At 41.3% G+C, this 27627-nt stretch overlaps 3 protein-coding genes and 1 long non-coding RNA gene across 10 annotated transcripts in view; 2 read left to right on the plus strand and 2 right to left on the minus strand.

The window, feature by feature from the left end:
* The window catches only part of LOC123024373 (minichromosome maintenance complex component 3 associated protein), a 92600-nt gene extending 83921 nt beyond the window's left edge, over positions 1-8679 (minus strand). Inside the window, exons 1-4 of one of the 2 annotated variants that reach the window (XM_044432020.1) lie at positions 8560-8658; positions 2660-2803; positions 439-1692; positions 38-261 (exon numbers count right to left, since the gene is read on the minus strand). In XM_044432020.1, coding sequence (XP_044287955.1) covers positions 38-261; positions 439-1612 — 1398 coding nt within the window. In that variant the 5' untranslated portion in view covers positions 1613-1692; positions 2660-2803; positions 8560-8658. Of the gene's footprint in view, positions 1-37; positions 262-438; positions 1693-2659; positions 2804-8559 lie in introns of both variants that reach the window. The other variant, XM_044432018.1, reaches the window with a different exon arrangement.
* Positions 8680-8698: 19 nt separating this feature from the next.
* YBEY (ybeY metalloendoribonuclease) lies at positions 8699-19793 on the plus strand. Of its 5 annotated transcripts, none has more exons than XM_044432023.1 (5): positions 8699-8773; positions 11521-11760; positions 15864-15995; positions 18698-18766; positions 18966-19793. In XM_044432023.1, the coding sequence occupies exons 2-5, from the start codon at positions 11551-11553 to the stop codon at positions 19050-19052; spliced, it is 498 nt and encodes a 165-aa protein (XP_044287958.1). In that variant the 5' UTR covers positions 8699-8773; positions 11521-11550; the 3' UTR covers positions 19053-19793. The 5 variants fall into 5 exon arrangements, with proteins under 5 accessions (XP_044287958.1, XP_044287959.1, XP_044287961.1 ...); XM_044432024.1 differs by lacking the exon at positions 8699-8773 and adding an exon at positions 8848-9020; XM_044432026.1 differs by lacking the exon at positions 8699-8773 and adding an exon at positions 9531-9872 and having other exon boundaries at positions 15864-15999.
* On the minus strand, positions 16223-24020 carry LOC123024376. Its single transcript, XR_006414910.1, has 2 exons — positions 23848-24020; positions 16223-18208 (listed from the first exon to the last, which is right to left on the minus strand). It is a non-coding gene; the product is annotated as an uncharacterized LOC123024376 (long non-coding RNA).
* Positions 23254-27627, plus strand: part of POFUT2 (protein O-fucosyltransferase 2) — a 39051-nt gene continuing 34677 nt past the window's right edge. Inside the window, exon 1 of one of the 2 annotated variants that reach the window (XR_006414909.1) lies at positions 23254-23637. Coding sequence is in view for 1 of the 2 variants with exons in the window: in XM_044432021.1 (XP_044287956.1) it covers positions 23405-23637 (233 nt within the window). In the remaining variant the exon portion in view is untranslated. The remainder of the gene's footprint in view (positions 23638-27627) is intronic. The other variant, XM_044432021.1, reaches the window with a different exon arrangement.

Raw genomic sequence — 27627 nt, forward strand, 5'->3', positions numbered from 1 at the left:
TATATTTTTGATTTTCCATTAATATATAAGAACTCACATGATCAAAACAGTGTATAATAGCCAGCTTTTTGTTGCGGTTGGTACGGATACGTTGAATTTTAACAGACTTCTTAAAATGTTTTTCAAGAACACTTCTGTCATTTAGAAAGTCAGGAATATTTTTGCACTGGAAAGCTGTTAGTTCACTTGACGGCAAATTTCCAAGGCTCTCTGTGTGCCCACTGTTCCGATTTCGATGCAAAGGGTTTGAAATGGCAGCATCTGAAAGAAAAATTTCAAAATATAGAGACTAAAAGAGCATTCATATTTAATGCCAAATACATTTATGTTTTAGATGTGAAATTAAATATCTATAACTTGTACCAAAAGTTTCAGTTAAACTAGCTGCATCTTTTCCATCTTCCAATAGGTAAATTCCTGCCAAGTTTTGATACCTACCTTCCTTCAATTTTGCCTTACTCTCATCATTTCTCAATGCTGCTCCTGGCTTAGACATTGCATAACCAGAGTGGCTTCCTCCTGCCACAATCGTCTGCTCAATTTCTCCAGATTCCAAAGAAACTCTTTCCATTTTGGACTCTTTCTTATTGCTTTTCAGCACATCCAGCAATGTTCTGCCAAACAGGCCTCGTGTGGGCGGCCGATTCAGCCTGACAGGTCGCTTATTAGAAGAATGTTCACTCCTTGACAGCTCTGGCTCATCAACAGCATCATAATCATGTTGTCTTGAAGAATGCTCTTGTTCTTCTTTTCTCTTTGTTCCCTTTCCAAAGTTAACAAGTGGTGCACTTGGAGTTTGCAATTCTTCATTTTCTAGTTTGCTTGTTTTATTAATCTGGAAAGTGTCACCCAAAGGTACAGATCCAGAAGATGAGTTTGAAAGAGAGGTAAAGCTACTACTAGAACTCCCAAAAAGAACCATAGATCTTTTTGTATCATCCTCTGTGGTCTTGCTCAGTAAAGGAGGACTAAATGAAGAAGTGAAAGTACTACTGCTTATTGGTTTTGAAAAGCTGAAGCTTGGACTAACAGAGCTACTGTTCTCTTGAGAAAGTCCAAAGGGGGCTAGTCTTCCAGGCCCACTACTTCCTGGGAAAGAAAACGCGAATGGAGCTGGGATTGGTGGATTTGTTTTCTCTTGTTCTGAACTACTGCCAAAGATAGGCTTGAACATTGCACTCTCAGGAGTTTTGAAGCTGAAGTCTGGTCTCACAAAGCTTGAAGCTTCTCCAGTTACATCTACAAAGCTAGAAGTATTCTGAGAAGTCCCAAGATTTGTAGGTGGCTTAAAACAGAAAGCCTTATTGCTGGGAACAGAAGAGCTGGTTGGTGCAGAAGTCACAAAGGATGTAGTCTGTCCAAGAGAATACGACTGTGTAAATCCCGGTCCATGCCCAAATATCAGACTTTGCCCTGCAGAAAAACACAGTGCTGAGGTTACTGGCAGGTGTGTAAACCCTGAATTCTTTAACTGTCCTCCACTATTCTGCCCAAAGAGAGAGAGCTGACCACACTGGAACGGTGGCTGTACTGGAAAGATCCCAGCTGAAGCACCAGATGATGCCTGGAAAACGTCAGGTTGCTGTCCACTGAAAGGCACATTTGGATCCATCTGTACAATTAAACATTAACCCAATACCTTCCACACATAGAATCTGCAACTTTTCAACTCTTAGTCCATTGTTCCAGTTCCTGAAATAAAAAGATATGCAGTGAACATTAGAATAAAATAGTATTTAAGATTTTTTACAGAAAAACATAAAACATTTTGCACCTTCTCCAGTAATCCAATTACCATATACACTACAAATGTAGTGTAGCATATTAAATAAATATCACAAATGCATTTAATGTAGATACTCCAATAAATTTAGTGTCTTGAAGAAGGAGTCTTTCCTCTTTGACTTTTCAATGTTTTGTTGTGTTTCAACCTGAACTGAAATGGATTTAACTTACATTTTTACCACTTCATGCACACAAGATGCTCAACACTGTGGCGGTATGATCTATTTTTATCGTGCCACAAAAGTCAACAAACAAAAACAACCAGCAAGGCAAAGAAGAGGCAGACCTGCACTAGCCCCGCTTGAAGTGTATTGTTTTCTGAGAGACAGTTGAAGGGATGTTCTGCATCAGCTGACTGCTGATTAACTGAAGGGGAGGGGCCTGATCAGCCAGCAGCAGCTGAGTGGGTGGGGGATTCATTCTGGTTCCTGACTCCAAGCACAGCACATCTGCCCCAGCTGGTCTAGGGCCTCTGGGATATAGACAGCCAAGCTCCCAGGGAGCAAGTGACTAGGGAGAGCAAACAGGAATCCAGCAGGGGAGGTCCCTAACATTTTTCCCCTATTTTGCTTCTCTTTCTTATTTGACCTTAATTCCCCCGCTGCACACGGTGGCATGAGCAATGTACCAGGAAGACTCCATAGTGGTGGCCTGCTACAACTGCAGCTGCTGCACACTCGTACCCCTATGGCAGGAAAAGGTGAGAGCACTGGAGCAGCAAGTGTCCACCCTCCGGAGAATAAAAGAAAATGAAGAGTTTCTGGACAGAGCAGAGGAGCTAGAACAGGTAAGTGTAGTCCAGAAGGAAGCAGAGCAACAGCAAACCAAGCTAGCAGAAGAGAACCCCGAGAGAAGGGAAAATGAAGAAACTCACTGGAACAGGGTGACAAACACAGAAGACCTAGAAAATACTCTGCACCAGTGCAAGCAGTGGAACTCTTGAACCTCTTCGAGTTATTTGAGGAAGGGACATGTGAGAAACCCACTGTGAAAGTACTACATAACACACTGGATAACCCTGAAAAAGAGACAAAAGGCCACTCAAACAAGGGAAAGGATAGCAAAATTTGCAACAATTGAGAAGAGTGCTAGTTGTGGGAGGTTCCCTCTTGCGTGGAATGGAAAAATATGTATGTCGTGATGACGCAATGAATAGCCAAGTATGCTGTCTCCCTGGCACCAAGGTTAAAGATATAACCAGCAAGTTCACACAACTTGTACGTCCCACTGACAAATACCCCTTCCTTCTCTTCCATGTGGGAACTAACAACACTGCCATGAGAAGTGTTGTTGAAGTAACATCAGACATCAAAGCTCTAGGGAGGAGCTCCTAGTATTCTCCTCAATCCTACCAGTTCGTGAAGAGGAACTGTTAGAGAAAGTAAAATCCTTTAAGTGAATTACTGGCTATGATGGTGGTGCTGTAAAGAGACATTTGGATTCTGGGACCACAGCTAAGCTTCCTAGAAGATGGACTACTGGCAAATGATGGGCTGCACCTCACAAAGAACGGGAAGCAAATGTTTGGCCATTACATGAAAAACTTCATCAGGAGAGCTTTAAACTAAAACCTATAGGTGAGGGAGATGTGCAGCATGGCATACCATCACCTGGCAAGACTTATATATTTCAACAGAGAATAAACCTAAAGCAGTCTCCCAAAAAACGTAGGAAGAAAGCCAGGGCACATCAAGAATGAACTTCGATGTCCCTACACCAACGCCCAGAGTATGGGGAACAAGCAACATGAACTTGTGCTCATAGTACACGAGGGTAATTATGATCTTATAGGAATAACAGAAACTTGGTGGGATGACTCACATGACTGGAACTCTACAATTGATGGATACAACCTGTTCAAGAAAAACAGAGAGGACAGACAGGGAGGTGGAGTTGCACTATCTGTGAGAGACACATATTTCTGCACAGAAATTCAAGAACAAGAACTTAGTAGCCCCACTGAAAGCATCTGGCTAAATTTAAAGGGAGCAAAAAATAAGAAAAACAGAGCTATTGGCATATACCTCGTATTACCATCCACACAGGGAAAAAGAGGACAAGGATTCAACCTTCAAAAAGCAACTTGCCAGCATTTCCAAAAAAAATGATGTAGTCATCATGGGGGGCTTCAGTTTCCCTGATATATGCTGGGAGACAAATTCTGCCAAGCATGGCCCCTCCAAGAGATTCCTGACATGTGTTGCTGACAACTTTTTCCAGCAGAAAGTAGGGGAAGGTACGAGAGGATCAGCTATCCTCGATTTAATACTAACAGAGATGGCCTGGTGGACAAAAGAACAACCATGGGAACTCTGAGGGAAAGTGACCGTGTGATACTCAAATTCTCAATTATGAAGGTTAACTGGAGATACCCTAGACATCAAGAAAGCCAACTTTAATGAACTCCAAAAAATGATAAACGAAGTGCCATGGCAATACACCCTTTAGAGGAAAGGTGTCCAAGGGGGATGGGAAATCTTGAAAAAGAAGATTCTCCAAGCAAAACTATGAACAATTCCATCAAGAAAAAATTGTAGAAGAGAGCAGTGGAAGCCCACGTGGGTCCACAAAAAGTTGAGTGACAGCCTGAAAGAAAAAAAGAACATGTACAGGAAATGGAAGAAGGGCCAGGCCACGAAAGAAGAATATAAACAAATAGCAAGGAATAGCACAAGTCGCATCAGGAATGTTGTTGTTGTTAGTCACAAAGTCGCATCCGACCCATCGCGACCCTATGGACAACATTCCTCCAGGCCTTCCTGTCCTCCACCATCCCCCGGAGTCCACTTAAGCTCACACCAACTGCTTCAGGGGCTCCATCTAGCCACCTCATTCCCTGCCGTCCCCTTCTTCTTTTGCTGTCAATTGTTCCCAGCATTAGGGTCTTCTTCGGTGAGTCCTTCCTTCTCATTAGGTGGCCAAAATATTTGAGTTTCATCTTCAGTATCTGGCCTTCTAAAGAACAGTCAGGGTTGATCTCCTCTAAGACTGACTGGTTCAATTTCCTAGCAGTCCAAGGGACTCTTAGGAGTTTTCTCCAGCACCACAATTCAAAGGCCTCAGTTCTTTGGCACTCAGCCTTCCTTATGGTCCAACTCTCACAGCCATACATTACATTATTGCAAAATAATCCAGGGTTTGGAAACACTGCCCTATGGAGTGAGACTGAGAGAACTGGGCATGTTCAGCCTTGAGAAGAGAAGGCGGGGGGGGGGGGGACATGATATCCCTCTATAAGTACCTCAAAGGCTCTCACAAAGAGGAAGGTCAAGATCTCTTCTTTCTGATGCCAGAGTGTATCACACAGAATAATCAGTTCAAGTTGCGACAACCCAGATTCAGGCTAGACATCAGGAAAAGCCGTGGAACCAGCTGCCTAGAGAGGTGGTGGGCTCTCCCACACTAGAGACATTCTAAAAGAAACCGGATAACCATATGAGTGGGATGGTGTAACATGGTGTCCTGCAACAGCAGGGGGTTGGACTTGATGGCCTTCATGGCCCCTTCCAAATCTACTAGGCTATGCTTCTATGAAATAGACCATTAACAGAGTTAAAAAGTCACTGCATAGAGAAGGATAAGAAAAAGAAAAAAGCATTAATTTCATATATTTATAAAAGCATTACTGATAAAGAATATGATAGTAATATTATTATTATTATTATTATTATTATTATTATTATAACATTTCTATGCCGCCCTATGGGACCCTGATGCTGGGAACGACTGATGGCAAAAGAAGAAAGGGACAGCAGAGGATGAGGTGGCTAGATAGAGTCGCTGGGGCAGTGGGTGTGAGCTTGGGTGAACTCCAAGGGATGGTGGAGGACAGGAGAACCTGGAGGAATGTTGAGCATGGTGTCTTGCTGGGGTGACAACAAAGTCACAAAGTAAACAAGTAATATGGGAATTAAGACAGTTAATCATCCAAATCTAAGGAACTGGTGTTAAAAGCAGTACACAAATGGCACTTATGCCCTATGAAATAGAATTAATAGAATGATACCAGAAATGTGTCGGAGAAATTGTGGGTATAAAGCATCATTAGAGCACACATGTATAATTTGTCCAAAGGTAAGAGAATTCTGGCATGAAGTAATTAATTGGTTAGAAAATAGAACAAAAGAAAAAAATAATTTCAAATTAAGTTCTATTGCTTTTTTCATTATTTATGGATGGAAATGAAAATCTATCTAATAAAGAGTTAGTGGCAATACTTATAGGAGCAGTTTGGAATGAAATTGCCCGAAGCTGAAATATGCTCAAGACCCCTCCTTACAAAGGTTTCTGAACAAAATATGGATGGTTGCATTAATGGAAAAATTGACTAATAGGATTACACTATATAGAGCAGAAATAAAACAAGATAATTTTATGAAAATATGGCATTCACTATTTGCCTGGAACAGAAGTGGAAAATTGGCTGGAATGCTCATCAGCTTAAGTTTTGGAAGTTATTGCATGTATAATAAAATGAATATTGGATTGAATTATAAGGTAAGCAGTTCAAGTTTGTGATTTTTAGGATTGTCAATAAAATTAAAAAAGAAAAGAAAAAAGTAGTGATAGCCGCAAATGCAGAAGGTGTTTAAAATGGGTTTAGACAGGTTCATGCAAGTAGAGACTATCTGTGACTACTGGCTATGTGCTGCTTCCTCCTCCAGAGGTGGCATGTCTGCATACACCAGCTGATGAGGAGCTTGGCAGGCTTCAGCAGGAGGGGTTTGTCCTCATTTGGTTTGCCACCATGTATACCGACTAGATGAACCTTTGGTCTGATCCAGCATGGCTTTTGTATATTTAGCATACAAAGCAGAAAATGACAGAAAACATATTGTTTTGACTAATAGGTGGATCAGCCTGTCCGCACAAATCCATGAAACATTTTCTTGCCATTTTTTTAAAAAATGAATATTCCCATAACATTAATTTTGCATGTGAAAAATATGTCTAACTGCAGTTGATGCAAAAATATACACCTCAGCTCTCCAGATGCCAGGGAGGGGAAATATTATCTACTTTGATATGATCTAGTCCACTTGGGAGGAGGGTCAAAAAATGAAGATTACAAAACTCCATTCCTTGACAGAGGAATCAAATCTAAGTGAAAAAGACCAATCTAGCACAAGTCAACAAATGGACCCATGGGTAGACTTTGATCAAAGTTGCATTATTTTCAATGATATTTATGGTACAATGCAACCTCATTAAAAATTTACAAAAGAGAACATTAAGCTTCTGGAAATACTTGCCAGAAATAAAACAATCTGAGGTATTACATATATTTTGCGTGTATATTCTGAGTGTATCCACCCTGGAGGATAACGGATCCAGATATTTTCTAGAATGCCCTGGGAATTTTGCAGCTAATAAGGTTGGTGGCTGTCAGATTCCTGGAATTCAAGCAGTTGACATAATTAGTTTTGTCAACCCTCTACACTAGAGCAATACAACAACAGAGGAGATGGCTACAGCACAGATGGAAGAAATGCCTAATTACTAGGACCCGGTGGATGCAGTTGAGCTCTGGTAAGTACCTATAGTCAGATATATTTGAAAGCAGTGGGGCATGGCTTGCTGCTGTAAGAGATGGTAGCATAATTGGGCTCCACTGTTCCTTACCTCCTATAGTTAACATTTAAATGTGAATCAAACCAACATAAAAAACAAATAATGTTTGGATAAACTTACAGAATGATGAGAGGAAAGAGGCCAGAGCAAAACCAAGGTCTGAATGCTTTTTTGGAAGCAGAAGAACAAAGTGAGTTATCAGACTTCAGAGGAGTGGAAATGATATGGTGTAAAATGATTAAGGAAAGACTTGCAAATGGATTTGAAAGCAGCTGTAGTTCCAATCAAAGAGACATTGGCTGAAATGAGCAAAGTATTACAGAAATAGAAAAAACAGCAAATGAAAATTTTAACTTCAAGAGGCGAGAGCTGATGATATGCAGAAAGAGATAAATGGAGAGATAAGTTAGAGGAGCAAGAAAATGTGAGCACTGTCTTAACATTCATCTGAGAGGCTTTAAGAAAGAAGAAAGTAGAGAGAATTAAATGAGAAAGTGATGAAATGTATTCAAGCCTTTTGTCCACATCAAAAAATTACATTAGAAGATTTGGAAACAATTCACAGGGTGGGTTCTAAACAAGCACATGAAGGTTGATAGTGGTATATTCTTGTAAGGTTTGCCTGGTATACAATGAAACTAGCAATCCACCACGCACTGGGCAGCATACAAGATTTGGAGTACGAAGCAAGTTAAGATGGAAGTCCTCCTGGATTTGGCAAATGAGACTATCAAAAGATGCAGACAATGAATGTTCTATACAGAAGCTCTTATGAGGCATGGATTAAATACATGTGGGAGTTCCCCTTTAAATTGAGGTATTAACAACAGATTTAAGACTTGAGAACAAAGGCAGGTAAGTGACTTGTGAGCAAACCGAATACTTTTTCTGTCCCTACTCAATTCAAACCCACATTTAGGGCACAAGCCTACACACGGTTAGACAGAAAAAAGGACACCTAGCAATTGAAGGAGGACTTCATCTTTCTAGTCACAGACATGGGACTGCACCTTTAGCCAGTAAAGTCAATTTAGCAGAGTATTTTTCCCCACATGGGCCCTAATGCAAGGTTCCACCGCCAGAACTCGCACCAGAACTGACTTGCATGGGCAGGGCTCGAACTTAGAATATCACCTAGGAACAGGTAGAAAGACAGTACCTCTGATAATATGCAGAGTGCATTTCCCTCACCCTTAAGCCTACCTTAAGTCTCAGAATGTCTCTCTCGGCATAAACACGGAGGAAATGTCAGAGTTGCCCACGGAACAGGATATTTTGCTGCGTTCTTGATCTTCCCCGTCAAACCAAGCGACCAGGAGGAAGTGACGTTATACCGTATTAGTTTCGCTAGGTGGGGTCGAAGTGGACAGGGAGGTGCTTCGCATGAATCCGCTGAGTATAGCGGCTTTTCGATACGGTAATTCAAAAACCGGGCTTGATTCAGGTTAACTCTGCACATGATTTTCATCTTCCTAGAAACAGAGTGAGAGCTGTCCCCAAGAAAACGATGGAAGAATTCTAGCATTCTAGTGTAGCCTTTTCCAACCTGGGTCCTGCTGGATAGGAATTCTGGGAGTTGCGGTGCAAGTCCCTCTGAAGGCTACTTGGCTAAAAAGGCTGTTCTAGCGGGAAAAACGGTGGCGGGTCAGCCCGTAAATTAATAGGTAGAAATGTATATTCTTTCTAAATTGGGCCCTTTTTCATGTTGAAAATGTGAGGAGGATGTTGGATTTGTTTTTCATTTTTAAATATTTGAATACATCTGTGTTTTTGCATGCAAGTCAATTGTAACAGCTCGCTTCTGCATTGCAATTGGATACTGTGTTTGGACTGGCAGGGGTTCTAAAGAGCGATTTAAATACTTATTTTTGTTGCAGTCTGAGATGGCGTTTTGTATGCAAGGAGTTATGACTAGAACACGTATTTGTCTTTTAGCTGTAATATTAACGGGAGATTATATCGCAGGGCGTTGTAAGACTCAGACTTGTACCCCACAACTTGCAATAATGGCCTGCATTAGCATGCAGGACAATAATTAAAATAGCTCTTTTTACACGAAATAAGACCCGAGTTTTAAAAAGAGGAAATCAGCTCTTTGTTTTCTTTCAATGTTTTCTTTCTTTCAATCTCCATTGTTTTCTATGGGCTGCCCACAACCCCAGGGCCGGCAAAAAAAGAAAGAAATTGCTGGTCGCAATAGGCATTGTGACCCTCATATTTTCATATGTATTAGACTGAATTTTCGCATAGTCTCTTACAAAGGGTGCACAATCGCGTGCGATTTTATACCGGAAGTGCTGATCAGAACTGTGTGAGATCACGTCCTTTTGAGCTGATTTATAAACAGAGCGACAATACAGATAATTGCGAGTAATCGTTCTTTTTCAGCTATCGAAGATTGTTGTGGTCAGAGCGGTGGTTCTTTTAACCGGCTACAGCATTTTAAGAGATTCAGCAGAATACGTGTTAGTCTTTAAAGTATCACATGACTATTTTTAGTGTGTATGTTGTGTTCGGTAAGTGTTATGTATAGCCAGATTTAGCATAAGGTGAGTGATGACCCATATGGAAAAGTGAGTCATGGACAGGAACTGTACAGTGACAGGTAACTGCTAGTTGTTGATGTTATTTGTAGTAGAAGTAGGATTTCTGTGGCATTTGTTTTCCAAAAAGCCACTGAGGCAGTGCATAACAAAGCTAAAATAAAATTTGCCTTCTAGTGTGTCCTAGGTGAAAAGAGGATCATGGTTGTAACAGCACTGTTTTAATACCAGCCTCACTCATACATTGACCCATTGTGTGTTTAGTTTCTACTCTACTTTTATATGCTGTACTCATGTGTGTTTGGTAGTTTGTCCTCCACAGAGTTAAAATCAATGTCAAGAATTTTACTGTCTCCCTTAAAGATATTTTAAGAAGGCTACGTTTTCCTGACAACATGTTGTCACAGGTCAAAATTAATCTTCAGTATGACAGCCCATTTCTATGGAATTCCCTGCCTCCAGAATTATGGAATTCCCAGTACTCCACTGTTTCTAGTGCCTATTAAAAACAATCTTGTTCCATGAGGCCTGCTTGCTCACAAACCGTGGTTTTAATGTTATCTTGTTTTAATTTAGTGTTTTTATTCATTTCTTTTAATAATGTAGTACCATTCTCCCTTCTGTAATTTGCTTGTATGTAACACGTTGTATACAAATATTGTAAATTAATAAAAATAAAATGTAGCAGTAATGTGTAAAATGGTAGAGGACGGGGGATGGGACAAAGATAACTTCTACTGCTTTTCCTGTCATCATTGGATGCCTATAAAACTGAGTTTGGGGGCTTACAAGTGTTCCGGTACAATTGCATTCTAACATGGCTGCTCCTCTGGAAATTGCTGCATTGGTGAACTGATTAATGTATACAGTGTGATTTCAAAAAACACAAATAAGTTGACTCTTTTGATGAGTTGTTCAGCAGTTTCACATTGCAATTTGTCATTCATAAAAGGTAAAACCAAATCTAAACTAATTCTGGAATAGGCAACTGAATGCCCTTTAGAAGTTTTAGCCTGCACTACCTATCACCCCAACCATTGTCCATATTGGCTTGGGCTGATGAGTGGGCATCAAGTGGCCTATCTCTAAACTAATTAAATGTAACAATTTCTCTAGGATAAGTAAACCAAAATGTAGACTATACCTGGTATATAGAGACAGTTAAAATATGGAGATCTCTAAAGGGGGTTTTGGTCTCTCTGGATATCCAAATGAAAGAGCATATGTCAGAGGAAGATGTCTTAAAGGGAAGACATTTTCTGCTTGGCTTGTTGAGAGCTTTGCTGTCCAGCATCATTTCACTGAATGCAACTCTGTCTTGTGGCATGTTAAATTAAAGAATTTAGAAAAGCACAGTCTGCTTTTCCTGAACTCTCTAGGTATCATTTTCCATATCATTATCCAACCGACTATCACTCCCAGGCCGCACACCTTCTGTCTCAGGGTCTTGACCCCAGGGAATGTGGGATGAGAGCGGGAAGATATGTTAAAGTCTTTTGCTGTTAAGTAGAGTAAGATAATTTTAAATACTGAAGTAAGTTTAATCTCTACTGTGTTCCAGCTTCTGGTATTATCACTGATATCTAATAAAACTCTTTCCAAAAAATGCACTATTTTGCAGAATTCTATATTGTCTTCATATTTGAATGAGATGAGCCTGATCATACGTAACCTGCAGAAAGCCATTCCTGTTAGAAGAGTGCCACTTCGTGAGAGGATAGAACAACTGCGTTGCATTTTGGGTGTGCAGAACTTTGACCTTGGTGTTATCTGTGTTAGTAATAAGTACATACGGCACCTCAATTGGACTTACAGAGGGAAGAATAGCTTCACTGATGTGTTATCTTTTCCGTTCCATGAGGTAAATATTTACTTATTTACATTTCTTCACTAGCTCACTACAGTCTTAAAATATTCATCTCAGGAGTACAAGGAAGGTGCACATGACAAATTAGTTATTAATATTGGTACATTGGAACAACAGAGGAGTTTTGATGAATGGGGCATAGTTGTTAAGACTTGAAAGACATAAGGGCTTTCCATAAAAATCTTCAGTTTGGGGGATTTTAGGCAACAACTGTGACACCTGAAGACAAGTAACCTGATCCTGTATTAGCTAAATTGATATTTTTAAAATTTTGAACATGCTGTGAAGGCAAAAGTGTACTTTTTCCCCAGGTGGCATTAATCTGCGAGAATAAAGGAGACAGTTCCTATTGTCAACAGGTTAAATAGTTTTATTTTTTACTACTATTATATGTAAGCATTCTTGTAGTAAAACATTTGGCACTTAGTTGTTGTTGTTAGTCGCAAAGTCGTGTCCGACCCATTGCAACCCCATGGACAACATTCCTCCAGGCCTTCCTGTCCTCCACCATCCCCCGGAGTCCACTTAAGCTCACACCAACTGCTTCAGTGACTCCATCTAGCCACCTCATTCTCTGCCGTCCCCTTCTTCTTTTGCCATCTGTTGTGCCCAGCTTTAGGCTCTTCTCCAGGGAGTCCTTCCTTCTGATTAGGTGGCCTAAGTATTTGAGTTTCATCTTCAAGATCTGGTCTTCTAAAGAGCAGTCCGGGTTGATCTCCTCAAGGACTGACTGGTTTGATCGCCTTGCAGTCCAAGGGGCTCGCAGGAGTCTCCTCCAGCACCACAACTCAAAGGCCTCAATCCTTTGGCGCTCAGCCTTCCTTATGGTCCAGCTTTCACAGCCATACACTGCAACTGGAAAAACCATAGCCTTGGCTATACGCACTTTTGTTGGCAGGGTGATGTCCCTGCTTTTTAGTATGCTGTCTAGATTTGCCTTAGCTTTCCTCCCCAGGAGCAAGCGTCTTTTAATTTCTTGGCTGCAGTCCCCGTCTGCGGTGATCTTGGAGCCCAGGAAAATAAAATCTGTCACTACCTCCATTTCTTCCCCATCTATTTGCCAGGAAGTGAGAGGACTGGATGCCATGATCTTAGTTTTCTTAATGATGAGTTTCAGGCCAACTTTTGCACTCTCCTCCTTCACCCGCATCAAGAGGCTCTTTAGTTCCTCTTCACTTTCTGCCATGATAGTGGTATCATCTGCATATTAGAGGTTGTTGGTATTTCTCCCAGCAATCTTAATTCCAACTGGTGATTCATCTAGCCCCGCCTTTCTCATGATGTGCTCTGCATATAAGTTAAATAGGCAGGGCGACAGTATACAGCCTTTCCAAGCTCCTTTCTCAATTTTGAACCAATCAGTGGTTCCGTGTCCAGGTCTCACTGTTGCTTGTTGATCCGCATATAGGTTTCTTAAGAGACAAATAAGATGGTCTGGTACTCCCATCTCTTTAAGAACTTGCCACAATTTGTTGTGATCCACACAAAGGCTTTAGCGTAGTCAATGAAGCAGAAGTAGATGTTTTTCTGGAACTCCCTAGCTTTCTCCATGATCCAGCATATGTTGGCAATTTGATCTCTAGTTCCTTTCCCTCTTCGAAATCCTGCCTGTACTTCTGGTAGTTCTTGGTTCACATACTGCTGGAGCCTAGCTTGTAGGATTTTGAGCATAACTTTGCTAGCATGTGAAATGAGTGCAATGGTGTGGTAGTTTGAACATTCTTTGGCATTGCCCTTCTTTGGGTTTGGAATGTAAACTGACCTTTTCCAATGCTGTGGCCACGGTTGAGTTTTCCAAATTTGCTGGCATATTGAGTGTAGCACTTTTACTGCATCGTCTTTTAGGATTTTGAATAGCTCAGCTGGAATGCTGTCACCTCCACTAGCTTTGTTGTTGCTCAGACTTCCTAAGGCCCACTTGACTTCACATTCCAGGATGTCTGGCTCGAGGTCAGTGACCACCCCATCGTGGTTATCAGGAACGTTAAGCTCTTTCTTGTATAGTTCTTCTGTGTAATCTTGCCACCTTTTCTTGATCTCTTCTGCCTCTGTTAGGTCCCTGCCATTTTGGTCCTTTATCATGCCCATCTTTGTATGAAACGTTCCCTTCATATCTCCAGTTTTCTTGAAGAGCTCTCTGGTCCTCCCTATTCTATTGTTTTCTTCTATTTCTTTGCACTGTTCATTTAAGAAGACATTCTTATCTCTGCTACCTATTCTCTGGAATTCTGCATTCAATTGGGTGTGTCTTCCCCTTTCTCCCTTGCCTTTCGCTTCCCTTCTTTCCTCAGCTATTTGTAAAGCTTCCTCAGACAGCCATTTTGCTTTCTTGCATTTCTTTTTCTTTGGGATGGTTTTAGTTGCTGCCTCTTGTACAATGTTGCGAACCTCCGTCCATAGTTCTTCAGGCACTCTGTCTATCAGATCTAATTCCTTAAATCTATTTGTCACCTCTACTGTATATCATCAGGAATATGTTTAGGCCATACCTGAGTGGCCTAGTGCTTTTCCCTACTTTCTTCAACTTAAGCCTAAATTTTGCAACAAGAAGCTCATGATCGGAGCCACAGTCAGCTCCTGGTCTAGTTTTTACTGACTGTATAGAGCTTCTCCATCTTTGGCTGCAGAGCACATGGTCAATCTGATTTCTGTGTTGACCATCTGGTGATGTCCATGTGTAGAGTCGTCTCTTGGGTTGTTGGAAAAGAGTGTTTGCTATGACCATCGTATTCTCTTGCCAAATTCTACCAGGCTATGCCCTGCTTCATTTTGTACTCCAAAACCAAACTTGCCTGTTATTCCAGTTATCTTTTGTCTTCCTACTTTAGCATTCCAATCCCCCATGATGATAAGGACATCATTTTTTGGTGTTAATTCTAGAAGGTGTTGTAGGCCTTCATAGAACCGGTCAACTTCAGCCTCTTCAGCACCAGTGGTTGGGGCATAGACTTGGACTACTGTGATGTTGAATGGTTTGCCTTGGATTCGAACTGAGATCATTCTGTCATTTTGGAGATTGTATCCTAATACTGTTTTTCCTACTCTTTTATTGACTATGAAGGGTACTCCATTTCTTCGGAGGGATTCTTGCCCGCAGTAGTATACCTGATGGTCATCTGAATTAAATTCACCCATTCCTGTCCATTTGAGTTCACGAAGATGTCAATGTTCAGTCTTGTCATCTCTGTTTGACTATGTTCAGCTTGCCTTTATTCATAGATCTTACATTCCAGGTTCCTATGGATTATAGATCTTTACAGCATCGGACTTTCCTTTCATCACCAGATACATCTGCAACTGAGTGTCCTTTCGGCTTTGACCCAGTCACTTCATTCTTTCTGGCGCTACTAGTACTAGCCCTCTGCTCTTCCCCAGTAGCATATTGGACACCTTCCGACCTGAGGGGCTCATCTTTAGTGTCATATCTTTTTGCCTTTTGGTACTGTCCATGGGGTTTTCATGGCAAAGATACTGGAGTGGGTTGCAATTTCCTTCTCCAGTGGATCAGCTTTTGTCAGAGCTCTCTGCTATGACCTGTCCGTCTTGGGTGCACCTGCATGGCATAGCTCATAGCTTCATTGAACTACACAAGCCCATTCGCCACAACAAGGCAGTGATCCATGACGGGGTTTGGCACTTTACTCATCACTAAAATTTTTATTCAAATAACCTCATACAATATGGTATTAATATTCCTTATGCCCAGGTATATATATTGAACATTTATTATTATACATTTGTCCTAACTGTCAAGGTAATTTCTAGTTTGCAGATTTAAAAAAATCATACTTCTGAGTAAACATTAAAACATTGTGCTGCAAAGACTGATAATTTATGGTTGTTGGCCCTACACAAAGAGAACATTGCTGAACAAGTATTGAATTGCAGGTGTCCCTGGTCAAAATACTACGTTTATTAGTGCCATGTGAGAGTTTGCAAAACAATACTATATTTCTTTGCTGCCTAGTGGCATCTAACATATGCTACTCCTGCACATGTATGTGTTGTAACTTGTATTGCTGCTCAGAATTGCATTATTTTTCAGAATGGTTCAGTATGTAACTTTTCTATTACTTTGGGACCTGTTTCCTTCACAGAATCTGAAAGCAGGAGAGCTACCACAGCCTTGTACTCAAGATGAATACAGTTTGGGAGATATTTTTTTAGGAGTAGAATATATCTATCAACAGTGTCTGGAGAATAAAGAAGATTATAACAGTATTCTTACAGTAAGTATGTGTCGTTTCAATTATCATATTTCAGATTTTTACGGAGTTGACTTAGAAAATTTTATTATTTAAATAAAACCTATACCAACTTACAGCCAAAGCTCAGTGTGAGAAATATTACTGATAATATATTGGCTGTATTATTCCAATAACTGAAGCATGTTGGAAACAGTTTTAATTCTAGATGGCTGTGACATTGACATATATTGCTGAACAGAAGTACTACCTTGTGTTCTATTCTTTTTATTATTTCTTTTATTTCTATACCGCCCAGTAGCCAAAGCCCTATAAGCAATTTACAATAGTACATAAAAACAATACAATGAAAATAACCCAATCTACTCAAACATTTTAATTCAATTTGCAAATTAATTAAATACATACAGTAAAGAATGGCACTGTAAAAGAAAAACATGTGCAATAACCAAGTATATCTTGATTGTCATGGTTAAGCCCCAGATAATCAAGTATATTTTTTAAAGACTTGGCATAAAGGGCTGTCTTAACTTGGTGCCAAATGATGACAAGGTTTGTGCCAGGCAGGCTGCAGTGGGGAGAGCCCTTCCTGTCACTGTTTCCTCTTCCCAAGCTTCTCTTGGCCCTCAGAGGAAGGCCCAGATGTGGAGTGGAGTGTCTGGACAAATGGTGGTCGGGAGAAGCTCTGTATCAAGTATTTTGCTCCCCAGCCATGTAAGGTTTTATAAATTTGTACCTGCATTGTGAACTGAGCACAGAAGCATAAAGGCAGCCAATGCAAGTGGCCCAGAACTAGTTCACATCTGTGGGTCCCAGTTGTTAGTCTGGCTGCTGCATTCTGCACAAGATAAAGTTTCTGAACAATCTTCAAGGGCAGCCTCAGGTAGAGAGCATTGCTGTAGTCTAGAGATTACCAGAGTATGAATTACTGAAAACAGGGTATCCCTGTCCAGATAAGGGACCTGGGCCACAAGCCGGAGCTTTTAGGAGGCACTCCAAGCCACTGAGGCCACTTGACCCTCAAGTGACAAAGATGGTTCAAGGAAAGTTCAAAGCTACATACTTGCTCCTCCCAAGGGAAATGCAAACCCATCTAGAAGAGGTTGATTTCCCCCCATCTGGTCAGAGGAACCAGCCACCAACAGCATCTCAGTCTTGTCTGGATTGGGCTTCAGTTTGTTGCCCCTCATCTGTTTCACTGTTGCAGCCAGACCCTGTTTTAGTACACCCATGGTGTCACCTGGTGATTATGAAAAGGAGAAATAGAGCTGTGTGTTACCAGCACACTGATGGTAATGGATGCCAAAGCTCCGGATGGCCCCACTCAGCATTTTCATGTAGATGTTAAATAGTACGGCAGTCTGAATAGGCTGCTGAGGAACTCCATGCTGGAGAATCCATGGAGCTGAACAGTATACCCCTAGCTCTGTTACTTGGAGACAGCTCTCCATGTAAGTGCAGAACCAACCTAAGCCTTCACTCTGAACTCAGGCAGTTGCCCCAGAAGGATACCATGGTCAGTGGTATTGAAAGCTACTGAGAGGTTGAGGAGTATCAACAGGGTCATGTGCCCCTTGTGTCTCTCCCAGCATAGATGAAGGAAGATTTTTTTTTTTTATTTTCATTTATTTATTTTTGGAAATGGGCTTTCTACTGCCACTTTCAGACAACACAGGACCACTCCCTCTCACAAGGAAGCATTAAGAACCTCCCTGGCTGAGCTACTTGTTCATTCCTTGCTGTCTTATAACCCCTTTAAGGCAAGGATCCAATACAGAAATGGTTGCATGAACCTGGCCAATCTTGTCAACATTTTTGAGCTGAACCAATTGACACTGATCCAGTAAAACCACCAGGCTGTTTTCTGGGTATCTCAATAGATTCAATTGCATTAACTTTGGGGTCTAAGTCCCAATGGATGAAAGAAATTTCTTTTCCTGAAATTGCCCAGGAAATATATTACAGCAGGTCTCAGAATTGTCCAAGATATCCTCAGGGCCAGTGTGCAATAGACCACAGACAACTGTAAAATGCACCCCTGGGCAGCCAAAGGAAGATTGATTAGTGGCAATGAGTTGTTCCTTTGCTGTTTCACTGCCTCTAAATATACCATACTGTTGGCACACACCAGAGTTTTATTGCATCCACAAGGGGTTTTCCTCCATATGTACTTAAGCCATCTTCTATGTTGTTTCATTGCTGTCAGCTCCAGGATATATAACAGAGTGGTACAAGCTCTGTAACACAGAGGGAAGATCATTTCAACTGCCTGGGTATTAATTTATTAATTAATTTATTTAAAACATTTCTATGCTGCCCCCATTGCAACAAAGCCTCAGGGCGGCTCACAAAGGATACATAAATACATAAATAATAACAATATAACAATTTAAAAAAATGTTTAAAAACCCCCGGTTCCACAGCTCAGCCAGGGCTTCCACAGAAATACCAGCCATATCAGCTATAAAGGCCCTGCATGGAAACCATGCAGATCCATTTGTCTGTTTAAATTCATCTACTGTACTGTTCTATCTCTCTTGAAAAAGGAAAAATCACAACGTCATTTATTTTGTCAAATTTTTAAACAGCAGCTTGTTCATGATGGCAGTGTTCAGTGAATAAAATTGTATTGTGAAGTTAATTGTGAACATTAGTCCTCTCTAACATTGTGCTTTATCAGCCTGTTAAAATTATGTGATAATTGAAATGCTTTCTCTGTTGGGCAGGTAACAGTTGCTCATGGCATGTGCCACTTACTTGGATATAAGCACAGCACAAAAGCAGACTGGCAACAGGTAAATGTTGTGAAACATTCATATTTTGTCATTTCAACTTATAGTTGCCCATATAAATTTAACAGAATCTTTATGCACCCTATGATTTTCACACCCTGATTGTATAGTCAAACTGTCCAATTCAAGTTTATAAGATCAAATGTTATATGACCATTTGAAAGGAAATGTATACATTCACTGTTGTCTTGTACTTTTTCAGATGTATGAAAAGGAAACACAAATCCTGCTGGAGCTCAGCAGATTGTCAGGCACAAACTTCCAACCACTGACCAAAAACCATTTCTAACATATTTGTATGCTAGTCCACACATAAAATAAATACATGTTCTATTTTGTTCAGTTAAAAAAAATCTCTGATTTTGAGCATATTAAGATAATTGCAGCTTAGCATACAGTATTTATTTTATATATATATATATATATATGGCCAACCTTTTTCCTGCAAGGACCACAAGGTATCTTACATAATGTTCTTTTTTCTCTCCATCTTATCCACATATCCACTTTGTGGGCTAAGAATCAGTGACTGGCCAAAGTCATGGAGTGAGCTCCATGGCTAAGTGGGAACTCAGACCTGGATCTACAGAATCCCAATCAAAAGCCATAATACTACAATGACTCCAGTACTTGTGTAATGATTCTTTTTTTAATTATTTCAGATATTGAAATATTTTACCTGACTGTTTCATGAGGATTCCTTGGTTAAGTGTCCTTTATAGGTGGTAGGAGACTTTTCTTGCTTAACATTATTTAAAGCATATTAGCAATATAAGAAATATATCAATGTGGAAGCAGAATCATGGAGAAGAAGTATCACTGTGCTAGTGGGAAGCTCTTTGGAAGAAACATATTAAATTACTGCTAATCAAGCATTAAGAGAAAATTGGCATTAAAAGATTTATCGGTGGTACATTACTCCAAAAGATATTGAAAAAATATATAAGAATTACAATGGAAAATGCTGGAAATGTAACAGATTGGATGGGACTTTCTATCATATTTGGTGTTGTAAAATAATGGAAAAAAAAGGAAACTGATGCATGCAGAAATGCAGAAAAACTTTAAAATTAAGTTTCTCATGAGTGCCAAGAATATGCTTTTGAAGATGGTGTCAGAAACCTTTTCAAAGAATATGTCAGAATTATTTAAGTATATGTCAACTGCAGCAAGAATCACAAAATGGAAATAATTGGAGTGCCCAACAATTGAAGAATGGAGAAATAGACTAGCAGAATACACTGGAGTAGCAAAGTTAACTGTGTAAACAGAAAACCATTAGAAGAATTCAATGATAAATGGAAATTTTATTATGCTCAGTATGATTAATGGGATCCGAGGGTAGTTTGGAAAAGAAGAGAAAGCAGTAGAGGATTTGAAGTGATTGGAAGATATGCTGTTGTATTATTTTTTTTCTTAAACTCTCATAAAGTGCTGAAAGACAGGAAGATAGATTTGGTGGGCTGAATATATAGGTTGGCAAGAATAGAATTGTATTGTATAGAATTCTCTTGGCAACTTTGTTCATTTTAGTTTGTTCTCTTTCACATTTTTTTGTGTACTTGTTTATGTAAATAAATTTTAAAAAAAGATTTGCTGCAAGGTGAATAACAGATCCAGAAAGTTGGCCCCTAGGTATCTTAGCAACAGACACAATTGATACATTGCAGGAGGAAGGGAAAGGCACAGATTCAGAAACACCTGACAGTACTGTTGAAATGTCCCAAGAAGGATAAAGTGAAATAAATAAAAACTCAGAGGAATTTAAGGAAGAGATTAAGGCAGACCTTAGAGAACATAAGAGAGAAAGCCAGGCAGAAAGAGCTTGATACTGAATAAGACAATTTCATATGGGAAAATGAGCTAATTTACAGGATTTGGAAACCAAAAGGGACCAAGTAAGATTTGGAACCTGTAAAACAACAGGTTGTTCCTAAAATATACAGACAGCCCGTGATTAGTCTGGCACATGACATCCCATGCACAGGTCATTTAGGAATCAGTAAAACAGAAAAGGTAATGAAAGGTTATTATTATTGACCTAGAATTTCACAAGGTGTGAAAAAGTACTGCCATACCTCTGAGAACAGTAAGCTTCTCTTGCTGTACAGCATGCTGGATATTCTTGCTCATCTCTGAGTGCAAGACACCAAACAAGAAACTTAAACTGCAGCACATCAGGTTCAGGGTAGACACCAGGGAAAACCTTCCCAATTGTTCTGAGCCGCCCCGAGGCTTCGGCGAATGGGGCGGCATAGAAGCTCGCTAAATAAATAAACTGTCAAGAGAAATATGTCTGCCTATAGATGAGGTCGTCAGCTCTCCCATACTAGCAACATTCAAGGTGAACTGGACAGTCATCTGAGATGTGACTTGGGGTCCAGCACCAGCAGAGGGCTGGACCTGATGGCCTCCTTGGCTCCTTCCCACCCTACTATTCTATGAATCTAGCTCTTTCCTGTAGGTCAGAATGAAGCCAAGGATGAACTTCCTCTTGTTCCTTCCTCCACCCTCTGAAGGAAAAAAAAAAAGCTGCCTTGCTGAGTCAGGAATTTTCTGCAGAAGAGAGCCAAGATCAGACACCCCTCCATTATTTCATGCTTCCTTAAAATATCTGCAAATTGCTTTTGGAAAGCTTTTCTTGAATGTCTGTGCACGTGTGTATACCTTTAACATAGAGTGCCTTTTCCCCCATTCTCATGTTTCTCTTCTTTTTTGAGCATGGTATATCATTTGATTGCTATTTTCTACCTGTCAGAGTCATTGCAACAGGTAAGTTATAACTAGTAGGTCATATTTACCTTCTTGACTAAAGAATTTAAGCTTGTTCTCTTTAATAAATATTATTTATTTAAAACCTCTATACCAAATAATCTCAGGATAGTTTTACACTAAAACAAGTAAAGCACAGCATCATTTCTATACAGTAAAACTCCAATTGAAATAGCAATTTGAACCTTAAAATACTGGGAAAATAAAAAGGTTTTAGCCTGGCACCAAAAAGAATAAAGTGTCAGTGCCAGGCACACTTCTCTGAGGAGCATGTTCCATAACTGGGATGCCACCACAGAGAATGCCATTTTCCAGGTAGCCACTCTCCTAACCTTCAAGGAGGAATCCAGAAGAAGGACCTCAAATTCAGATCTTAAGGGGCGGGGGATGTAACGATTACATCTTTTAAAATGAATTTTACACTTGAAAGAAAAAATGGTGGAAAACTGGGGAAAAGCTATGAATGGAAAATAACACTGTCTGGACTCCCTGTAAAATTGCATAAATGAACTAGGGTTAAAAGCCTAATCTGTAAGCAAATGCTGAGTAATCACCTGCAAGAAGCCATCATTCAGTTAAATGTCAGAATTAATGGTCTGTTTTTTCTGGTGTATGTCACATCAAAAATGTTAAAGGGGTGCTATTTTGAGTTTGAATTATCTAGTTTCCAAATCTTACTGTTGTACTCCCAGCAATTTTAAGTTCTATTAGACACAATACTGCAAATATTCTAGATTCTGGTAAAGTGTAGAGCAAATAAAGATTTATTAAACATCTAGCTGGATGTCAAGGGTATTAGCATTGGTCCTCTTCATCAACTGCTACCGAACACAATTGTGTCCTACTGTTACCAAACTCAGCCAGTCAACAGCTAGGGCAAGCCTGGGTAGACCCCAGATCCCGAGTCAAAAGGAGCCTGCTTCTTAGAGCCAAACAAGCTTTATTCTAGTGAACTATAGAATAAAGGGAGACAAAAGGGGATACACAGCCCAAAAGTAGTGTCTTGAAAGTTGTGCCCCAGTACATGCGTTTTATACTCTACATAAGCAATTAGGTCACCGAATACACATCTAATGTATCAATAGTGAATGCACCCCCTCCCCTAGTGTTAGCTTCAAGGAATCCTTTCTTATGTCAAGGACCTGACTTCTCATGTCTATTTCTTATCTGCTCGAGATTCACACAGGCTTGCCATGTTCTTACTCCCTGCACATTTGCAACTTTCATAGTGGCTAGAACCAGTTTCCACTGTCCCCTTGATTACTGTAATTGAGGTCACGCTGGCTTATTAGCGGTGGGTTATACAAAGTTCATTTGGTTCTTATCCCCCCTCCCTTCTGAAACAGAAGGCCTCCCTCTGGCCAACTACTTTTGGGGTGTTTTGGGGTGCTGTGATAGGCAACACTATGACTAAACCTGTAACATCCCTACCGTTTTTGTTCAATTTTTATTACTCCCCCACCCCGTGCGTGCCAAAGACACAGAAGGGAAGTTGGGTTAAGAAATGCAGAGAGCTCCTTTACTTTTAATAACTATTACGCGAAACAAATTAGGTAGCTCCAGCTTGTCTTTTGTAAGGTGGTCACCAGAAGGAAGAAATAAAAATACAACTAACAGTGCCTTCTATATCACAGGCTGTAATTAAAAATGCGTCCTGAATCAAAGATATTCAAAAGTCCTTGAAAGTGTTTCCAACGGCACCTCCGTTTTGCGAACGCTTCTCGCCACCATTTTCTTTGTTGGCGGTGACTAGCACAGAAGCGGCTCCTTTCACTGAAACAGTAACGGCGCTTTCCGGTGTTGGAGAAAGCAAGCGGTCTCGCCGGGCTTTGGCCGCCTCCTATTGCTGCGCTTCTAGGGCCAGCCTCGATGAGCCCTTCCCCTCGGGTCCTGCCCCCCACTCCGGCGGGCGAACCCCACGCCCGCTCCTTTTCGCCGTGGCCGCAGATGGCGCCTGCCCCGGGGGCCGCGGGCCTCTCCTTCCTGTCGCCGTTCCTCGTCTTCTTCGCGCTCGCCGCCGCTCAACTGCCCTTTGAGGCCTTCCAGGCAGGACACGGCACCTCCTCCCTGCCTACCGGCCATTCTGCGGCGCCTCTCCGACGGTGAGGGAAGCGGCCGCAACCTCTGGGCCCTAAACAAGCAGAGGCGTCTTCTCTCTTGCCACTTGGCTTTCTGGGGAAGGGGCTGTCGGCATGCCTGGGGCGGGTCAGTCGCCCATCAAGGGGGGCATGGGGCAGGGCAAAGAGGAAAGAAGGACCCCCCCATCACACCCCAGCGCTCCTGCACCCACACAGTCCCGACATCCTACCTACCGAGGCAGTTTGTTGAAAAGGGATTCTCCTTCTTTGTAGCCCTCGCTAAGACCCGGGAACGTTCACCGATGGGGACGGGTGTCATGTTTAACTAGCCCAGACAGGGAAAGCTTTGCTGTGACGTTCAGACCCACGTTGGCATTCGCTCGCCAGCCGCCCCCCGCTTCCAGAGGAAACGTACTAAACGTGCTTCAGGCGTTACCTTCTGGAATAAGCGCTGCATCTGAGGATTTCTCCTCAGGAGCATTTCTTGCTATGGCAAGCCCGGCGGGCCAATAACCTGCGGTTATTTTAGTAGTGCTGTTAAGTATTGAGAAGACCAAGTTCCAAGTATGCAACAAGCTATAAAGGAGCAGGATGCAGGAAAAGAGAGGCACTCAGGCGCTAATCCTTGGTGAGAGAATAGGATATTAAAAGCATCTCCTTTTTTTCCAGGTATGCAATTTGAGGAGCATAGTTGTTGCCAATTATTTATTGTTAATGTCTTGCAGAGTACATAAGCATTGTGGCTGTTTGAATCCATCTTCAAATATATTTAAAACAGATTATCTCTTAACCACTCTAGTTGCAGGCACATTCAAGATAGGTAAAGCATAGTCACCTTTCCCTTCCTCCATATTATTCCAGTACATGCTTCTGAGTCAATTATAAAGATGTAAAATCAGATAGAGATCATAACCACTGTACTAATTATTGATCTAGTTGGTAATTAATGTTGGTATTAAAATACTAACTACAATTTTGCCTGGCAGACTATGAGATATTGCTACAATGACAGTCCAGCCAGATTGTTGCTAGTCATGAAGTCGGGTCCAACCCATCGCGACCCCATGGACAACATTCCTCCAGGCCTTTCTGTCCTCCACCATCCCCCGGAGTCCACTTAAGCTCAGACCAACTGCTTCAGTGATTCCATCCAGCCACCTCATTCTCTGCCGTCCCCTTCTTCTTTTGCCGTCAATTGTTCCCAGCATCAGGGACTTTTCCAGTGAGTCCATCCTTCTCATTAGGTGGCCAAGGTATTTGAGTTTCATCTTCAGTATCTGGCTTTCTAAAGAGCATTCAGGGTTGATCTCCTCTAGGACTGACCAGTTTGATTGCCTTGCAGTCCAAGGGACGCGCAGGAGTCTTCTCCAGCACCACATTTCAAAGGCCTCAATTCTTTGGCGCTCAGCCTTCCTTATGGTCCAACTTTCACAGCTGTACATTGCAACTGGGAAAGCCATAGCCTTAACTATATGCACTTTTGTCGGCAGGGTGATGTCTCTGCTTTTTAGTATGCTGTCTAGATTTGTCATTGCTTTCCTCCCAAGGAGCAAGCTTCTTTTATTTTCTTGGCTGCAGTCCCCATCTGCGGTGATCTTGGAGCCCAGGAAAATAAAATTTGTTACTACCAGCCAGATTAGGTGATACATATTATAGACCAACATCCCGTTCCTGGCCAACATCCCGTTTCTGGGCAAGGTGCTAGAGCGGGTGGTGGTGGGACAACTCCAAGCACTCTTGGATGAAACTGATTATCTGGACCCATTTCAGTCCGGCTTCAGACCAGGTATGGCACTGAATCTGCCTTGGTCGCCCTGTACGATGACCTGTGCAGGGAGAAGGACAGGGGGAGTGCATCCCTGTTCGTTCTCCTGGACCTCTCAGTGGCTTTCGATACCATCGACCATGGTATCCTTCTGAATAGGCTAGTGGGATTGGGAGTTGGAGGCACTGTATGGCGGTGGTTCCGCTCCTATCTCAATGGCCAATTTCAGAAGGTGGTGCTGGGGGACTATGGCTCTGTGCCATGGCAGTTATGCCACAGAATTCCGCAGGGGTCTATTTTGTCCCCTTTGCTATTTAACATCTACATGAAACCACTGGGAGAGGTCATCAGGAGGTATGGGCTGTGGAATCATCAGTACGCTGATGATACCCAGCTCTACCTCTCGTTTTCCACCTGTCCAGGTGAGGCAGTGGCTGTGCTGAACCGGTGCCTGGCCAAGGTAATGGGCTGGATGAGGACCAATAAACTGAAGCTCAATCCAGACAAGACGGAGGTCTTGTTGGTGGGTGGCTTGGGCCTCGGGATGGGGGACTTGGGCCTTGTCCTAAATGGGGTTGCACTCCCTCTGAGGGACAGGGTTCGCAGCTTGGGAGTGCTCCTTGACCCTGAGCTGTCTCTAGAAGCTCAGGTGACGTTAGTGGTGAGGAGCGCCTTCCTTCAGCTTCAGCTGATACATCAGCTCCATCCCTTCCTGGAAAACGACTGCCTGGCTTAGGACCTGGATATCTAAAGGAACGCTTGCGCCCATATATGCCCTCTCGCCCCTTGAGATAGCAACAGATGCCCTTCTTCAGGAACCCTCTGTGAATGATATTAGGAGGGTGAGTACCCGGAGGAGGGCTTTCTCTGCGGTGGCACCCCATCTATGGAATGCGCTCTCCAGAGAGGTCCGCCTGGCGCCGTCGTTATTTGTTTTTCGGCGCCAGGCTAAGACCTTTTTATTTAAAACTTATTTTAATTGTTAAATTATTTGAATTAATTAGGATTTTAAAAATTTTAGCCGAGAATGCACCGGGGGTTTTTAAACGATTTTTTAAAATTGTTATAGTGTCATTATTTATGTATTTATGTATCCTTGGGGCAGCATAGAAATGTTTTAAATAAATAAATATTAAAGTAGTGTAGGGAGGAGGCTAATAATCGTAGAATGGTTGTGGATCTGATTGTATTAAATATGGATAGAATAGACACAGCTGCCATTGTCTGGATGTGGAGAAGGGCTTTAATAAAATGTATTGGAAATTTACCACATTTACCACATTTCCTCTGGAATTTCAGAAATAACTTTTATATGAAATTCCTAGAACCAATGTTAGGACCAGGGCTCTGGAGTTGCTACGTAAGACCTTCAACTCTGATTCCTCAGTTTATGGTACCTTCAACTCCAATGCTGACTCCCTTATTTATATATCAATATAGGAAATAAATATACTAATTATTTATTCCCTATATTGATTGCAACCACTCAGCCTAAAAGGCATTTCATCACTGCCAACATGAATCATCAGACTACTTTTTAGAACCCTAACCTGTTAAAGTTTGGCTCTAAAAGTAATAGGTATGCTATTGTGGCTTTAAAAAAAACGTTATCTATTAAAGAACAGACATTCAGTAACATTAAATTTGAATGTTAAAATTCTCATCATCTGCTGTCCCCTTCTTCTTTTGCCATCAATTGTTCGCAGCATTAGGCTCTTCTCCAGTGAGTCCTTCCTCCTCATTAGGTGGCCAAAGTATTTGAGTTTCATCTTCAATATCTGGCCTTCTAAAGAGCAGTCAGGGTTGATCTCCTCTAGGAATGACTGGTTTGATCTCCTTGTGGTCCAAGGGACTTGCAGGAGTCTTCTCCAGCACCACAATTCAAAGTACTATATATTCTATATCTGTTACATATAGATCTTCTTATCTTTTCACACTTAATACTTCCTTCTTCTGAATCTCCATTCTATCTCTACGGAGAACCTAAACCTCCTGCTGCTATAGCCTCCCAATCTTTTCTCTCCTTCTCTGTCTTCCTTCTTGAAAATGTAGACATATCCATTGATTTTTGCATTTGTGCTGCATATTCATAATCAAGAATAATTCCAAGTGCCTTTAATAATTCCAATGCTTCCTCCTTTGTATCAACTCCGTAATATTTTCCATTGTATGAAAAACTCAAAAAAATCAGAAACCCGCAACTGTATTTTATAGAATTCTACCTTAATATTTGGCAGACTTGGAACATC

This window comes from Varanus komodoensis, unplaced genomic scaffold (genome assembly GCF_004798865.1).
Source record: "Varanus komodoensis strain SLA01 unplaced genomic scaffold, ASM479886v1 scaffold23, whole genome shotgun sequence".
Lineage (NCBI taxonomy): Eukaryota > Metazoa > Chordata > Lepidosauria > Squamata > Varanidae > Varanus > Varanus komodoensis.